Here is an 18,473-nt window from a genome sequence, read left to right on the forward strand (position 1 = left end):
TTTGATACATTTAATTTAAAACATAATATTATCCCAGACAGGGAATGATTAGTGAATTATATCCACACAACTCTTACAACAGTGTATTGTTAGTAAGACATGAAACCTCAAAAGTGACATTTGTAATTTAATTATCTATAGGCTAATGTTAGTTACACTCAGTTTGGTTGTTTGGGAAAACAACTTATCAACCCAGTAAAATTGTTCCATAAGCCAACTGAAACATCATCTGTGGGAGGTCGCTGAAACTGAAGTAACGCTTCCAACACCTTCTGTGGCATCCTAGCGGTCGCCTATCACATACGGCTGCAGGGCTTCTCATAATGGACTAGAGGCGGAGGCTTCTAAAGAATAGCAGCTGCGGGCAAGGAAGACCAAGAACCCGCTCCACGGAACGACCATCGCAATGAGATTCGCCGTCGGTCTGGGAATAGGAACATGACTTTTACGCAATAACTAGATTGTTATGCACGAAAACAGAGATAGGGATTCGATCACGGCCCCGTGACATCTTTTTGGGCACCTGAACCGGACTCTTGCTATCTTCGTTTTTTTTGTTTTACTTTCCCCCTCCTCCGCTCAGCTTCATGAGAAATAGAAGACGAGGAGGATAAAGGCAATGGGCAACACTTTTCCAGCCAGGACTTTCTTATCCATGTGTAGACCTCCATAATAAAGTACAATACTCAATGCGTGGGAAAAAAAACTGAAATGGAAGTGGAGTAAATTAAAAGAAAGGACTTGTGATAACAATGGGACTTAAACTTAAAGACGCGTTGGGGAAAAGGTAGGCTACAATAAAAACGAATGGCACAAATACATTTACAAAACTGTGGCGGGTAAAAACAGAACAAACCAACCGGAAGGGAGAGAAATGTTCTCGACTTAGTAATGTCCATCAATGTTGTATGGTGGACCGTGCGGAAAGACAGGTGGATAGGAAGCAAAGTATAGTGTAATTATCAAATCCATCCCTCATTTCCATATCTAGTGTGGGTCAGCTGGACCTTAGCCAATCCCCCATCGAAAGCCAATCCCCCATCGAAAGCCACCAAGAGTCATCAAGCATTATCCTCCATCATAATTACACCGACATGCGCAATCTGCACATGGGTAAGTAACACCAGCGAATAGGTTATCCCTTATTTCACAGACCCGACTCTCTCTGACGGGTTTTATTTGTTAGATGCTGATGTATCCGCCAAAGGCAACAAGAGCAACTAGCAGAGAACTGACAACATGTCCCGCCGCAAGCAAGCGAAGCCACAACATCACAAATTGGACGAAGAAGCGTTGCAAACTGACGTCGCCACAGAACATGGTACGTGAGATTCACACACACTTTTATGCAACAAAAAAAAGCATTAAAAAAAGTTCTCATATGCATATTTGATTGCCAGACTATACTAGGCTACAGCAGGCCTATTTAGCTTGAATAGTTATTAATTAATATCTTATTATAATCCTTCATAACAATTCATATATTATTATAACCCTTTGCCTTATATATTTTTTTATTAGAGTCAGGGACTTTAAAAAAATGATTTTATTATTTCTTTACTTCCCAAGTTGTCACAAAAATTCAGGACTACTGTGAATGGGAGCAGATGTTCAACGGTCTTTATCCTGCACCTCAGTGTGATATTTCTTATTCAATATAGGAAAGTGTTATAAATAAATGATCGTTTATAGCCTGGATAAATAATATACATTAGCATAAATACATTAAAAAGCCCTCGGATATGATAAAATAACTCCGGATAGATTATTGTCTGATCGATATCAAAGCACACTATCATGAGCTATGCGTGCAATTTTGCCCACAGGTAATGGTAGAAATGTGTCCTGAGAGATGTGTAGCCTATATCTATATAGGCTACATATCTATATATATATATATCTATATATCTATAGGCTATATCCTTTCGATGTGAAGGAATATTGAAACAGTTTGGCCCTACATGTACATAAAAAATGTATTGTTGTTGTTATTATATTTATCATGAAGTCATATGACATTATTTTGACACATTTATAAAAAGGAAGTCGTTTCAAAGAGGATCCACGTCAGCTCCCTCTCTGTGTATATTATACTTTAGTGTAACTGTATAATGTTAATGAAAAACTATGTCATAAAAATGTTTCATTGTCACACATATGGTAGGCAACTATGGTACAATTGACATATGATTTACACAAGGAGTTACAAGTCTAGAATGAGAGTTCGGTTTTGGATTATGGAAGTGTCCAAGATAATTAGGGCAGGTCCACTAGCCTACTTCGTTTTTTGAAAGAGGTAGGCTTTATAGGCTATTTTAGTTTTTTTATTAGACTATATTGATCCTCAGGTGTGGAAAAGAAAACCTATATGTCATATAATTTTTCATATTCTACTGCAATTGAAAGTGTGCACAAACTGGTTAAATCAACATTGTTTCAAGGTATTTGGTCAACATATAGTGACGCAAAATCTACATGGAAAATACATTGTATTTGAAAAAAAAGCATAAAAGTAAACTGTTGTTTTGAGGGTGAAATTTAAACCACGGGATGTCATCATGGTAACCAAATATTAACATAGACAAACCTAGTATAAAATATGTTGAATTTGTACCTTTAAAACAATGTCAGATCTTCAACATTATTTCCACTATCAGACAAAAACAATAGGCTGGGCAGCACCTCCTACTGGAGAATTGATCTATCTACAGCTACCCTCTGATCTCCCACCAAAGGTTCTAAACAAGCCCTGCTGAGCTATGATATTTGTCACTGACTATGACCAATGTGCTATGGAGAGAATGATTGTTGAGAGATCTCCACTTAAAAATGAAATAGATTTTCTGTTGCTATCAATGTCATTCCAAAGGGTTAGTTTAATAGAGCAAACAAAATGTGACCATACTTTATCACCCACATCATCAATTATGCTATTTAGGCCTATATAGCATTTGCAAAATTGTCAACAGCTATTGTTTCAATTCACCCAGGATTCAACCAAAAACAATCAACAATCCAGAGGCTTAGGGTTTCAAGCTCGGGTTGATTTCAAATGTAATGATATTTAGTGATATTCAATTGTGTTTGGTTGTCAACGCAACCAAATATCAACATTTGAAGGCCATGTATGTTCTAATTAGATAGTTCTGTGCCACTGACTTCGTTCCAGTTTGTCTACAAATGAATGATGTATATGTTGGAATCACATCTCCATCTCATCCAAAAAGTTAAACAATAGGACTGTGATTTTAAATAGTTGAAAGCGTAGTGATAGACATTTGGGTGGTAACTAAACCAAAAATCTGATATTGTTTTAACAATGGAATTTGGTTGTGCTATTAGATGGTTGAAAGCGTAGTGATAACACAATGGAAATTCAACTATATTTTGGCTGTCTTTTTGAGTGGAGGAATATAGGTTGTAATCTCATTGATCAATGACTCAAACAAATATTAGCAAATTATCCATGTTGAAATGACGTGGTGTGCCCGGTGGGAGGCTAATGGTCAGAAAATGTTTCCCTGATTAGATTCATATTTTACAGATACAGTAGCCTATATGTATAAAATATGAATATCAACAAAAATATAGTATTTATCCCGTTAAACTATTCAATCCATTCAAGACAAGAAATTTCATTGTTTAAATATTTATCTGAGCCACACTCAAACATGACTATTTTAATTGAGTTATATTTGAGACAACATATTTTATGCTTTCTACACATTTCCTAAATAGTCTTAAAGTAGTTTTTTTTCAATTTTCCATAGATAAAAATTCTAGATGACAGTTTTTGTTTTGTTTAAGATATTCATCATTTGTACCAATGCTATTCCCTCCCTCCAAATCAAAGGCTAAATGTTTTTAAAGTTTTCTGGACAGCACATAAGTGTAGGCCAATACTGTTCTCATATGGCTGATGGATATATCAACTTAAATACATATATTTTACAGTAATAACACATTTATCCTTATGATAATATATTATATATTTCATGGTAACATTAATTTGTGATAATTAAATAATCTAGTTTTGATATGTTTTAGAAGCGTTATGGTGATTCAATCAGAATCATCAGAATCTTGCTCAGAGGTCCTTAAACTCAAAATGATTCATTACTATCAGGTTTATTACATTATCTGCACAGTATTTATTTTAGTAATTCTTTTAAAATATTTCCCCCCACCTCAGTCAAAGATTGTGTAGGATTTATCCGTTATTCAATGTTAGGGAACCCATCAGGCCATTTTTTTTCTAGGGTCTTCGTGCTTGGCCTGTATTGTTGACAAATGTGGCAGATTAGTAGGATGAAAAGGTGGGATTGCATTGAGTGCCAACAAGGCTCTTCTTTGTCCCTTCCCCCACCAGGCAGGGGGTGTGTTCTGAGATGAGCTTTGATTGAGCCTGCTGATTTAACCTTTGTCCACCTCACCCTACAAGGGGCAAGTGCTGCATGTCAGAATCATAATGCAATTAGTACATCTGTGCCATTGACCTCTGAAGCATGTATTGCTGTGTAAACTGATTCCTCACTCTGATCTGTTTGTTTTCATATCAAAATATCAATTGCTCTGAATGATTTTGCTCTCCACTGTAAACAAACAATTCAAATATATTTTGGCCATCCTTTGTTCATGTGTTTGGATAGTGCATTGCGTCATTTATTTCCCGTCAGAGTCATAATATATCCACCTAGATTGTCAAAAGTTTTTCTGTTTTTGTTGTTGAGGTAGCTTTCTGATACAGCAACAACTTTCCCTATATTAACTATGAAGACTGATAGTATTTGAATTATCAATTCGAAAAATATTTGTAATATTTTTTAGAAAATCCAACTCTAGCTAATCATGGCATCGTTGTCTTACTTCTGTTTGCTAAGTAACTTACCATTGGTGATCTTGAGGCCACCCACTTAGTTGAGCCAATGACACTTATTCTCTACTGAAATGTTTTGTATGCTGTTTAGGTTATTAAATCAAAACAAATAATATTGTATTTGTCACATGTGCCGAATCCAAGAGGTGTAGACCTTACCGTGAAATGCTTACTTACAAGCCCTTAACCAACAATGCAGTTAAAATATGTACAGATTAACTAAATTTAAAAAAATAAAAGAGCAACAATAAAATAACAATAACGAGGCTATATACATGGTGTACCGGTAACGAGTCAATGTGCAGGGGTACAGGTAAGTCGTGGTAATATGTAAAGTGATTATTCATAGATAATAGATAATATATTTTTTTAAAGGGTGGGGTCAATGCAAATAGTCCGGGTAGCCATTTGATTAGCTGTTCAGCAGTCATATGACTTGGGGGTAGAAGCTGTTAAGAAGCCTTTTGGACCTAGACTTGTCGCTCCGGTACAGCTTGCCGTGCGGTAGCAGAGAGAACAGTCTATGACTAGGGTGGCTGGAGTCTGGCAATTTTTAGGGCCTTCCTCTAACACTGCCTGGTATAGAGATCCTGGATGGCAGGAAGCAAGGACTATGATAGTTTGTTGGTGATGTGGACACCAAGGAACTTGAAGCTCTCAACCTGCTCCACTACAGCCCCGTCGATGAGAATGGGAGTGTGCTCGGCCCTCCTTTTCCTGTAGTCCACGATCAATTATTATTGAACTTGGTGTGACAATAAATTAGTGCAGAAATGTCTGCTATTTTCTAGGTTTTAAACAACTAATTGACCAACATCGGTTCAATTATTTTTATTCGCCTTCGTTTATTTTTTTTTCTGTGAGCTCAATGCTCACATTGGCAGTTTCTCTAAAGATAAATCAGATCAATCCTGAACTGTGTCATGTAGTAGGGAGTTGTAGTTTCCAACATGCTAATATTCTACATAGTTTTGAGTAGGAAACAAGGTTAATTAACTACAATGCCCATAATCCATTGCACGCCTACTTGTCCAGTCTGTGTGTTTCTTTTACGCCTGGCACGTTAGGTTAGTGTGGTCTAGACACTGACAGTGATAGAAGAATGTGTGATCAAGAGGGATAGAGAGCAGTTGTTTCGCTGGTATCTCTACCTGAAAATATCTAAGGTATCTGAAAATACATGATATGATTGTTAGTTGGTATTCAGCAGTCATAAAAGTGTGTCTTATTTACTTTGAAGAACTACTAAATAGTGATTTGTCAGACAGCATAGGCAGCAGATCTATAGCGATGAGATGATGACTTGGAATGAAATAATAAAGTCTTCAAATAAAACAAATGTAATAAACACAACTGAAATATTTTATGAAAGTCTAGTAATGTGAACAAATTATGGTTAATAAGAGAGAAGCAGTAACTACTATCATGGGACTTTTATTAATTATTTTATTATGTGTTGTTACAGCATTGCACTCTCATGATGCATAGTGCATTTAATGTTAAAAAAAACAAAACAATAGGAACTGAAATTGATAACCGTTTTTTATTTTATTATCAAACTGAAACCGAACTGACTTCAAAAAGCACTCATCACTAATCCCTCAGAACTACAATTTATTTACCACACCGTATGCCAGACATTGTTGGACATGCACGCGCACACACACACACACACACACACACACACACACACACACACACACACACACACACACACACACACACACACACACACACACACACACACACACACACACACACACACACACACACACACACACACACACACACACACATTATCGAAGCTGCTTTGTGTATTCGCTGTTACAATGGCCCTGTTTTTCAACCAGTCCCACGAAGGCACTCAAAAAAGGTAAGAAACTAAGTTTTTTAAGCACCCCCCAAAAATGTTTTTGCTACAATGTTTAGTTTTTTAACAAACAGTGATCAAAAAAACATGTCAATTTTATTTATTTGATGTACTGAAAAGACTAAACCTTGGACAGATCACAGCACATGTTTCGATGATAAGTTTAAGCTATATCTCCATTCGATCTTATTCTATAGAAGGGTAAACATGCACAGTTATCCCTTTTTTCTGATTTTATAGATTTATAGACTGAATTTATTCATCACACAATTCCCATTGAAAAGTTGTTTCAATGCACATTGAAAAGCAACTTGGGTGTATGTGCAATAAAAGAAAGGTTGAAAATGGAACCCTATGGGCGCTGGTCAAAAGTGCACTATATAGGAAAAATAGGATGCCATTTTGGATGCACATAAAGTATTGTTTCGCTGGAACTTCCCAACATTACCCAGCTGGCATGCTCATCAGCCAGCCTCCTAACAACACACAGCTTTAACAGATGCCATGGTGATTTCCCTGTCAACTGCATTGATTTGAGGGCATTTAGGAGAAGCTTAATGTCTAAAAGAATTAAGCTCTCTAGACTTTTTACAGTTACTGCAGCTGCTAGAATATCACTGAGGATACTGAACAAGAGTCCATGAGATTGTAGGAACGTCTGTTTATTCCTTATATAATTTACATCAACATAGCAGTAGCTATTGCATGTCCAAGATCTAGATAAATATCATGTTAAAATATAATGTTTTGTCTGTGCGAGGGAGGTATTTGCAGCCAGGAATTAAAAAAAAAATGGTTTGCCATGTGCTTATAGCTGGATTGTGTAGCTAGGTATTAGTGAAGTTATTTAATATCAACATCAGACCAATAAATACATATTTTAATGATCTACATTGATAACATGTTAAACTAATTATTACTTTCAAATAGAAGCAGCATTATAGATGAATAATTTAAAAGGTTCCCTATAGAATTTATTAAATGAAGATCAAATATTGGGTTTTCCCTGTTTTGTTCTTTAAATTACTACACTATAAATATAATCTCACATGAATTCACAGAATGTAGTAATTCGAATGAACTATGAAATATTATTTGGAAATATTGCTGTTTTATGAACTTGTTTTCAGAAGGTCATTTTGTAAACAATTTCACAAAGATAATGGTGCATTTTTCCCAGGCATGCTCTAATAGACAGTGATTTGTTTGTTTGACAGAGCCAAGCGTTGTGGAATAGCATTTGAAATTCCTGCTGCGGAAATTAGAGTGGTTGATTGCAATAGGGAATGAGCCATTCAAAGACCCAATTTGTACTCAACGGACATGGCACTTTAACTGTATGAATGCATTGGGAATCAATAATCAATACATTTCATTAAGTTTCAGTATGCACAATTGGTAGGTCACATAATTTGATTGATTAACCAAATCAAATTAGCAGCTGCATACAAGGAGATTGAATTGAGTAGAAACTGGGTCTAATATGATGCAATTAATCTACACATTTAGAATGAAAACTATAGATTTAGTTTATCGTTGAAAATGTTTACTCTTGCTGTAGTTGCAGGGTTATAGTCTGTCATCCTAGTTATATTAACTAACAATTATTTTCTTCTCCCGCCTGTTTTCCATGCAGCTCTATTGGAGGGAATGGATGAGGAGGAGCGCCGCAGTGGCATTGAGGAAACCCATGTGTGTAGAAACATTGCTGAGTACTTCACCTGGGCTGAACTGTATGAGCACCAGAGAAGCTGCACAGAGGACCTTCCTCAGGTCCTCATTGTGAAGGAAGATGAGAGGATCCCTGAACCTGAGGGGTCCCCAGCTGGATCCTCTCCAACCCTCAGCCTGGCCATTCTTAGCCTGGCCCACAGGGACTCAGCAGACATGGAGTCAGCGGACGGGGGCCTTGAACTGGTGGAGTCTATGAATTATAATGATAATGACAGCACAGATATGTTAGAGGAGATGAACATGGGTGAGAAGGAGGATGAATCCATGGAGGTGGAGCAGCAGCACCACGACAAATATAAGTCATCTAGCCCCCAGAATCCCCCAGATATAACTGAATTGGCTATCCCTTCAGCTCAGTCGTCCTCTGTGACTAGCAGCATGCCCAGTACGAACGTAACGCTGGAGATCCTCCACGGTACCCGGGTGGCTGTTGCCCAGTTCTCCCAGAGCCTCCACAGTAGTGGGGCAGGAGGGAAGGCGGCCACAGCGGCCATCCCAGTGATCCTAGAGCACCTGCTGGCTTTGCAGCAGCAACAGGTCCACCAGTTGCAGCTTATTGAGCAGATCCGTAGCCAGGTGGCCTTCATGAACAGACAGCCCACACAAACAGCACTAAACCCAGTCTCCAGGGCCCTATCACTGGCACCAAACCCTTTCCCCTCCCAAGGCCTCGTCGCTCCCCCTGTCCTACCACTGTCTGGGACCATACCCTCTGCTGTTAATGGGCAAGCGTCTGTGTCTTCGGCATCTGTGCTTGAAAGGTCCCACACACTCTCCAAACAAACTTCATATGGACAGGCCCACATGAGGGACACTAGATGTACCTCAGCTCCCTCTGACAACTCTGCCCCTCCCCCTACTAGCTGCAACAATATTTCCTCATTACATCCTCCCTGCATGGGTTCATACTCACACACAAGCAGTAGCTGTACTCAGACCCTGACCTCGTCCAGCCCACTCTCCATGCAGGACCAGAGCAACAGTCTCCTCAGCTCACCATCCAGCCTGCCGTTTCTACCTCAGAGCCCCCCCAGCAGTGTCATCTTCCCCAACCCCCTGGCCAGCATCGCAGCCACGACTAATGCCCTCGACCCCCTCTCCGCCCTGATGAAGCACCACCGGAATGGCAAGCTGCCCAGTGTGTCCATGTTCGACACCAAGCCCAGCCCCGAGGAGCCCTTTTTCAAGCATAAGTGCAGGTTCTGCGCCAAAGTGTTTGGCAGCGACAGCGCGCTGCAGATCCACCTGCGCTCTCACACTGGGGAGAGGCCCTTCAAGTGCAACCTCTGCGGCAATCGCTTCTCCACTAAAGGGAACCTGAAAGTCCACTTCCAGAGACACAAAGAAAAGTATCCCCGTGTTCAGATGAACCCTTATCCAGTGCCGGAATATTTAGACAATGTGCCAACAAGCTCTGGCATTCCCTATGGCATGTCATTCCCTCCTGAAAAAACAGGAGCCACTTGGCTGGATAGCAAGCCTGTTTCAGCGACGGTACCCACCTCTATGGGCATTCAGCTTCCCTTCACTCTCACTACTATGGGAAGCTCAAGTGGATCTCTAAGTGTCACACCACCCATCAAATCTCCTTTTAGGCCTTCCCCAGCCTTAAGTGAATGTGTGTCTTTGTCGCTGAACACTACAGGCAATGAAACTAGTGTTCCCACAGCTTTAGAGTCTCCACAGTCTAATCAGGAGGGGGAATCCTCCCATGTCTTGAAAGCGGAGGAAATTCATCTGTCCCAGAACTGGATGACTAGACCCAGGGTGAGTCCACTTACTGTGGCAACAAGTAAAGCCATGACTATTACCACATCCACACCTGAGCCCAGTGCTCGGACTTCCAACTTTTCACCACTTTCCCTGGCCTCTGACCCGTTCAAAGCAAAGTTTCCATTCGGTGGCCTCCTGGACTCTATGCAAACATCAGAGACCTCAAAGCTCCAGCAGCTGGTGGAGAACATAGACAAGAAGATAACAGACCCCAACCAGTGTATCCTCTGTCACCGTGTGCTCAGCTGCCAAAGCGCGCTGAAGATGCATTACCGTATACACACTGGGGAGAGGCCCTTTAAATGTAAGGTGTGTGGCAGGGCTTTCACAACCAAAGGAAACCTGAATACACACATTGGTGTCCACAGAGCAAACCCTCCTCTCCGGGTTCAACATTCATGCCCCATCTGCCAGAAGAAGTTCACCAACGCTGTAGTTCTACAGCAGCACATCCGCATGCATATGGGGGGTCAGATCTCAAACTCACCCTTAATGGACTGCCTACAGGACCTTGACAATGATCTCTCCTTCCACAAGAAGAACTTTGACAGCCTGAATAACTATGACAATGACCTCATGTATGACAACTCCATGGGGGAGGAAGAGGATGATGATGAAGAAGAAGAAGAGGTAGATAAAATGGAGGGGTGTGTTGATACCCTTAATCCCCTGAGCTCTGTCTCTAGTTCTCCTCCCAACTCTGATGCTGTTGTCTTCAGCATAGCTGCACTGGAGAACCAAATGAAAATGATAGACTCCACCATGAACCTAAACCACTCCTTTGGGCTAAAGTCAATGATGAATGGTTTTATGGACAGTGAGCGCCGTGCAGCTATCCACTCCTCTATAGTGGGAGAAGGACAGAATCACAATGCAGCCGGCAGCCCAACTGTGTCTGAATCGTCCACCTGTATCCATGTACCAGTGTCACCTGCGCAAAGCAGTTCTGAGGTCCACCTCTGCAATTCCCCATCTGGGAAGCACAGTGGAGAGTCCCAAGAGATCACAGCCTCAGTGAAGAGTGAGCAATTTGATTCGCCAACCTCAACTCCGGTACTGGAAAATGGAGTGACTTTGGATCTGAGAGGGTTGCAACCTAACAGGCAGTGTGTGAAACAGGAGAGTCCTTACAGTACGCTGTTCCTGAGTAAAGAACGTGGTAAGATAACAATATCAACTGATAATACCTGTTGTGTAGAGTAGGTGTAATAACAATGTAAAAAGGTGTTCCCTTTTTAAATGCTCTTTATCACTACAACTGTTGAAAATGTTGTCTTCCCCCTTCACTATCTAGCAAATGTCGATCTTATTAAGTTATCCCCACAACTGATTAACACTCTAAACATCCCTTTATCTAATTGTTTTAGGTTCCAGCCAAAGCATTCCTAGCCTGATTACCAGCATTAAGCCAAGGATGATCAAATCTGAAATGAATGGGCACCATCGACCAATGAACTTCAACGAGGGGCTGCATCATCCATTCAGCCTCCAGGTCCCTGCTGCTCCTCCATCTCTGGTGAGCCCAGGAATCACCTCTCTGCTTGGGCCACCTCAACTTCGACGGACCCCGAAGCAACACAACTGCCATGCGTGTGGAAAGAACTTCTCCTCAGCCAGCGCTCTACAGATCCATGAGCGGACCCACACAGGGGAGAAACCTTTCGGTTGCTCCATCTGTGGCAGGGCATTCACAACTAAAGGAAACCTGAAGGTACTACACATTTTAATGGGATTATAATGACTGTATTTTCTCCCCAAACACTCTTAAGACTCAGTACCTGCGGTTCAAACTATTTCAGCATATTTTTAGCTTAGCTAATAGCTATGACTAATGTTCATGTATTTGGGTTTTATGTCCTCCATCTCCTCTCCCCCATTTCTCTTTAGGTACACATGGGCACTCATATGTGGAACAACGCACCAGCCAGACGAGGCAGGCGTCTGTCGGTGGAGAACCCCTTGGCCTTGCTGGGTGGGGAAGCTGCCATGAAGTTCGGAGAGATGTTTCAGAAGGACCTGACGGAACGGGCCATGAACGTGGATCCAGGGTTCTGGAACCGCTACGCATCAGCTATAACCAACGGCCTAGCCATGAAGAAGAATGAGATCTCAGTGATCCAGAATGGGGGGATTCTACAGCTTTATCCCATGACGGCAGGCATGGACAGAGTCAGCACTGGGGGTAGCCCACCAATGACCAGTCTTGGAAAGACAGCCATGGACCTTGGAATTAACCGACCCGACACTTTTCTATGTTAATTGGTGACAGTAAAGAGATTGAGATCAATTTAAATAAATTGAATGGCAGATTAATAAAATATATAGATTATACAAACAATGTAGAGAATAAATGATTGATTTATTTGTAAAAACAAGTTGACTATGTATTATATAGAGATACATTTTTTTAAATGAATTCACAGACCTACAGTATTTCATTTTTTTTATTCAATTGTCCATATGCAAATGTTGGTTTTGCCCACACAAACAGGTTGTTTCACTTCGTCCATGGTGCTTACTATAGACAAACACTCTATTACTCTAAAAAGGGAAAATGTGACATGGAAAATGTGATATAGAAATGCAAAGAGATGAATCTGTCGGTTACTCACTGCTGCTAGTTGGTGCAAAGCACAAATGTCTTTATAACGAGGCCTCACATGTAGGCCTGCAGCATTTCAAATTGAAGAATTTGTGCAAGTAATTGAGCAAGCCTAAGGTTGGACAATCATTTATTGAATTTACTTCAGCTTAAATTGCATGTCCCATTTCTTCACTGGACTTTACTCTTGACTTTATGCAGTCTATCAGCATTTATTTCAGCTTCATCATTTAGGTTATTTTCTCTGCATCCAAAATGTATATTAGATAAAAATGTGAAAACAATCAATTGGCTTACAGATGCATACATAAACAGAATGTAAACTATATGGTTTAGTCAAAAAGTTGCATTTTTTGTTTATCTTGTTGTTAGAGATTGAATCATTTTATCTCCTACACTGAGAACTGTTTTTTAGATTTCTGAATTTGATGTACAGAAGAGGCATCACAGATACAAACTAGAGACATTTGCCTCTTTTCTGCATGAAGGCTACAGACAACAACAAAAAATTAGTGTGCTTATGGTAGGATGAGCTAAAAAGCAATGGAAGTGGATCATCTCAATCTCAGCAAATATTTTTACAAGCAAAATTTGCTGGGCTGACAGACATCTACTGAAAGAAAATAATTTATTTGTCTAGATTACAATATTTCATGCTACTTTAAATAAATATCTACAATTTGAGAAGTGTGATTTTTCCAACTTTTACTGTGTTAAGCATTACTGCTTAACATGTAGTGACATTAATTCATAATTGTAGACTACATAACGAACTGAGCTAATAAAATCCCACATTCGCATCTGTCAATCCAGTCAAACCGAATAACGGTGCATTCGAGCCAACTGGGAACTCGGAAAAATGCTAGGTGAAATCACGGCGTCAGTCAGTGATGTTCAAGTCGGAAAGTCGGAGCTCAAGAAAGAGGCCTGTGTTCCCGAGTTGGATTTTCGAGTTGGATGACGGTTCAAAATATATTTTTTCTATTCGGAGCTCGTTTTTGTTCGAGTTCCCAGTTGTTCGTAACGCACTGAAGTCGGAGGTCAGAGATTTCCGAGTTCCCAGATACGTTGAACACAGCATACTGTAAGAAAATCATTTTCCGGTGCTGGCAGTGACGTCAAGATGTGTATAGTCCAGCCAAGATGGCTGACAGCATCCAGCTAAACTCGATGCGGAAGGGCTCGAAAAAAGTAGCTTATTACAACACTCCAAGACATTCTAGGTATGGGACACGTTTTTTTGTTCAACCGGTGGAGACATCGTTATAAGTATTTATTTTGCATTTCAGTAGTTTGGGACGTTGATACAATAACGTTAGTTGTTCTGTGACTAGCCGCGTGAGCTAATAAGCAATTCTTACCGCTGGCTTCAACAAACGAAGCAGGCTTCTTTGCAAGCTAATGTTAGTTGTATGATAACCGCTAATCTCTCTTGACTAGGAAAAGTAGACAAGACCTATTGCTATTTTAGGCATGACTAGGACTCAGGAGCCCTTTATTTGCCAAGCACCGCCAGATAACAGAACAGCTTTGCTGACACGCCAAGCGTCACATGACGTTTTCGCCCCTTCTTTTGTCGTCTGGTTATTTATCTAGGTTGGCTAGATAATTAAACATTTTTATTTTTTTAAATGTAACCTTAATTTAACTAGACAAGTCATAAGAACAATTTCTTATTTATTAGCAAAGTGCTTATAATTCCACATTTCCAAGTGATAACTAATGATTTACCTAATGAAATACAATGCGACCCCATCTGCTGGTCCGGGTTGGCTCGGAGTAGGAAGAGAATTGGAGGCAGAGTGCGTGTCTAGCTCACTGATCAATAACCTGCTGCTGAGGATATGTCCTTGCTAATGGACCCCGAATGTGGCCATTGTAAAGACATTCACTGCTGAGTCTATTAGTGCATTTAAAAAAAAACAATGCCAGCAAACGTGCTTCCCTACCTCCGTACACCATCACAATCCTATTTCCATGACTCTTTGAATCTCTGTAGGTGGTTTATATTGAAAAGGTGTTGTCCCTTACTTTCACTCCTCTTCATCTAGCCATGGACATTCTGCATGGTCTGAGTTTGTGAAAACGTCACACTTCATTTTTTTCTAGATATTTATTATATATGCCTAGCTTAGTCCTAATCATTTTGGTTTTCCAATTAATCAAATCCTCAATGATGATGTCAGCAGTGCAGTTTCTTCTGGAATGACTTCCAACTCGACAAACTCTCTACCACAGCATATGTCTGACAGAAAATCTTACATTTCTGATAAGCAGGAACATTAGTAGGGAATCTCCCTGATTTCCCAGTTCATAGAATCGTCTGCCTTGGCGTATTGCACTGCTCGGTAGAGTTTAAATGCATCAAGTGCTACTGGATGGGTTGGCCCTGCGATTGTACTAAACCCCTCCATCTGCACTTCATGTTAATGTCTTTTACAATTACAACAACACCACATTTTCATCATCAATTGTTGCCTTTGTCCATTTTTGTGTAGTTGTTGGTGGAATGAGACGATTAATCAACAAATGCTTGGCCAGGTTATTATGCAAGGCCTAGCATTTGTCTTGGGCATGGCTCCTCACTTCTCCATTCGAATGTAGGGGAACCATTGTTTCAATGTTGCATTATGTAGGCCTTGGCTATGCATTGGAATTGATACAGTGCAGGTATCATATTTTGCACGTTTTCATGATGAGACTATGCATTGTTGAAAATAAATGCTAGACAATATAGGCTGACCCAAATTAGTGGGTCCTTTGCACTTGCTAGCAACTTGAAATTTTTATCCATTATCCCTTTGATATTTTGAACTGGCCAATTATTACTCAAGCAAAGTGGTTTGTAAATCTTTTATATATTTTTTTACAAAGGATCAATTGAAGAAATAGAATAGCTATTACCTACTTATAGAATAATGTGAATACAGAAAGGAAAATAGCAAGGGGTTTACAGTAACCAAGGAAGAAGCTCTTCTAATCACCAGTATAGCCTAGTGTTAGGGAATCTGATACCCTCATGGGACTAAACCAGTTGCATTGTAGCTTATCTATCAAAATGTGTCTGTGTTGCATTGGAGAGTTGTGGACCCATTCAATGACTGAGGCAAGATGAACAGAATCTACAGTATGTTGTGTAGTTAGTCCAGCTCATTGAGAGGCCCTCCTTTACCTGGTATTGTAGAAGATCTGCTTCCTAATTCCTTAAGTCCTTATGCTTAAGACATTATGTCCCCAGGAGACTTTCCTGTGTGCTCTTAGTGCTCATGTGAATTGTGTGCTACTCCAGGACATAGGAACCAAGCCAACCTCTCATCTGGCTTAATTATATTTGTCAGTAGTCTTTCATTCCTACATCAGTGATGTTAAAGCTTTAAAATGCTGTAGAGATTAGTTTACATGCATCAAGACTGTTAGGGTCCATACATGTTTGGATCGGGATGCTAGGATCCTATTTGTTAAGTGAAAAATGTGGCCCAGTGGAATCGATGTAATGCAATAAAGTAGGAGGAATGTGTCAGCAAATTAATTAATTGAACCTTTTCTTTATCAGAGTGGTAGTGAATCAGTGAAACCAACTGACAAATGTTCAAGTTCCCCTGCTTTAAGGTTGCAATCAATACAGATCCTCACCCTGATAGGCCTTTGTTGTTGTCTGGGTAAACAACTGTCTAGAATATTCTGCCCTCGTCTTCATTATTGTTAGTTCCCAAGTTCTCACTTTTACCATGAGTTCCTTCCTGTTTTTGTAAATATTTTGCTGTAACAACAAGCCCAGTTATCAAACGTCTGTATTTTGTAGGCATGCATGCGTTTGCTGTAAGGTCTCTTCTGTCAACATGTTCACTGCAGGTTTGTTAGTATCTGTGCCTGCTTGAAATGAACTTGTATATAGCTGTATTATTTACAGTAAACATGTTGTTTTTCCTTTCCAGGTATTCTTTAGAAGATGAACACTCTAACTTGGATGAGATGCCTCTGATGATGTCTGAGGAAGGTTTTGAGAATGATGAGAGTGACTACCACACCCTGCCTCGGGCCAGGGCCAACCAGCGACAGAGAGGCCTGGGGTGGCTCCTCATGGGAGGCTGGAAGATCCTCTGTGGCAGGTAGGTGGGAAGTGGAACCACTAACTGTTGGGCTGCAACCCGATTCTCCACCCTTCTTCTGACTTGCACACTCCCTGTCAAAGATTTAACAATGTTGGAAACTTCCTCTAAGTAATGCTTGCACAAATCCAATGCTTTTATATCCATGTCCTGAATGTGTAAGTGCACACTTTGGGAGGAGGATGCAGAATTGGGATTCAGCCTTGGTCATCCAGGGACTCTCAAAAGGTTTTAGTTTTTTCATCAAGCAACCAGTGGCTTTATTGAAAGATGAGCTATACTATATACTCCCAATCACGACCGGATGTGATACACTTGTACTGAGAGGCAGTGTCTTAGACCGCTGCGCTACTCGGGTGCCCTATATGGCGATGTAGTTTTAAGGACTTCATTTCATATCACAAAAATATAGTCATTCCCTGCCCCAAAGTGTGTGTGTTGGGGAAGAGGGGAGGGGGCATTATTGGTATATTTGTATTGTATGCCAGAGAAGCTCAGTTTGGATTTCCAACGCACTGGTAGCTGTGCATGAAGTGAGCAGAGGGGATGTTTTTGGTTGAGTTCCTCGATACGCACTACCAGTCCCAAAATACTTTGAGGTCAAACAATACAATGCGGCTTATCCAGCTAATGATTTATTTGATGGGTTTTGTCCTCTACTAAAATACAATTTACAATGTGTTAGAGTGAAATATTTATCAGCACTAACACCAATAAAATGTAATAAGGTGTGTAAACAAATGGAAGAGGGTTATTTTAATGCTAAACAAATAACTTTTTGCAATGTTTATGTATGAATTTGATAGAATACTATGTTTTCAGTGTCGTTTGGTTATCAGTGGTGCATCTCCAGCCCAAAACTGCGTATTGATCTTTTCCCTAATGAACAAATCGGATTTTTCACAGCTGACCAGTTTGATGCTTTCCAGTAATTTTATGTATGCTTAGCCGAGGATTATAAAACACAAATAATTCACGCAGAATAACCCCTGCTTATTCAAATGTCCTATTATTTAAATAGTATTCATTTGTGCAAATAATCTCACTTATGAATCTGGACGGTGGCATGTAGAGAGGGGTTACATAGAAGCCAACACAAACACATATTTTTTTCAAAGTTGATTTATGTTGTGTTTTGCCAATGTGCTTAAAGAGTGTAAATGCCAAGGCAATCAGCATGACGGTGTACACCATGAGGCCAGACTTTCTCTTCTCTCTAGTGCCAGAGTTTAGGGCAGAGGCCTAGTCAAATGCATCTGAATATAGACCCATACGTGTTAGCTATCCCTACCACTAGCTAGTTGTCTAAAGACAAGCAGTTGTATCACACACACTCCACATCACTCAGCCATTATGAAGTAGCCATTATGCATGTCAAATGTGTTTGTAGAGACTGTACTGAAACTGATATTATGGCCTCTTTGCAACCTCTTGTAGACTCAGATGCATGGGAAATGGCTCATCCCTGGATGTTACCAGTGCCACTCAGCCACCCCGGGCAAAACTCAC

General features: G+C 40.2%; 2 protein-coding genes across 2 annotated transcripts in view; both read left to right on the forward strand.

The window, feature by feature from the left end:
• The first annotated feature begins 200 nt into the window (after nucleotides 1-200).
• Nucleotides 201-12,592, forward strand: sall3b (spalt-like transcription factor 3b). The gene is made up of 5 exons (XM_064983928.1): nucleotides 201-1,113; nucleotides 1,187-1,321; nucleotides 8,383-11,412; nucleotides 11,621-11,964; nucleotides 12,141-12,592. The coding sequence occupies exons 2-5, from the start codon at nucleotides 1,240-1,242 to the stop codon at nucleotides 12,510-12,512; spliced, it is 3,828 nt and encodes a 1,275-aa protein (XP_064840000.1). The 5' UTR covers nucleotides 201-1,113; nucleotides 1,187-1,239; the 3' UTR covers nucleotides 12,513-12,592.
• A 1,378-nt stretch (nucleotides 12,593-13,970) lies between these two features.
• atp9b (ATPase phospholipid transporting 9B) overlaps nucleotides 13,971-18,473 on the forward strand; it is a 55,771-nt gene continuing 51,268 nt past the window's right edge. The window contains exons 1-2 of the mRNA XM_064983929.1: nucleotides 13,971-14,078; nucleotides 16,791-16,964. Coding sequence (XP_064840001.1) covers nucleotides 13,999-14,078; nucleotides 16,791-16,964 — 254 coding nt within the window. The 5' untranslated portion in view covers nucleotides 13,971-13,998. The remainder of the gene's footprint in view (nucleotides 14,079-16,790; nucleotides 16,965-18,473) is intronic.

Source organism: Oncorhynchus masou, chromosome 13 (genome assembly GCF_036934945.1).
Source record: "Oncorhynchus masou masou isolate Uvic2021 chromosome 13, UVic_Omas_1.1, whole genome shotgun sequence".
NCBI lineage: Eukaryota > Metazoa > Chordata > Actinopteri > Salmoniformes > Salmonidae > Oncorhynchus > Oncorhynchus masou.

Coding starts and splice junctions, on each gene's coding strand:
- sall3b (XM_064983928.1), top strand. CDS start 1,240: ATGTCCCGCCGCAAGCAAGCGAAGCCACAACATCACAAATTGGACGAA. Junction 1,322..8,382: donor TGACGTCGCCACAGAACATG/GTACGTGAGATT, acceptor TTTTCCATGCAG/CTCTATTGGAGGGAATGGAT. Junction 11,965..12,140: donor CAACTAAAGGAAACCTGAAG/GTACTACACATT, acceptor ATTTCTCTTTAG/GTACACATGGGCACTCATAT.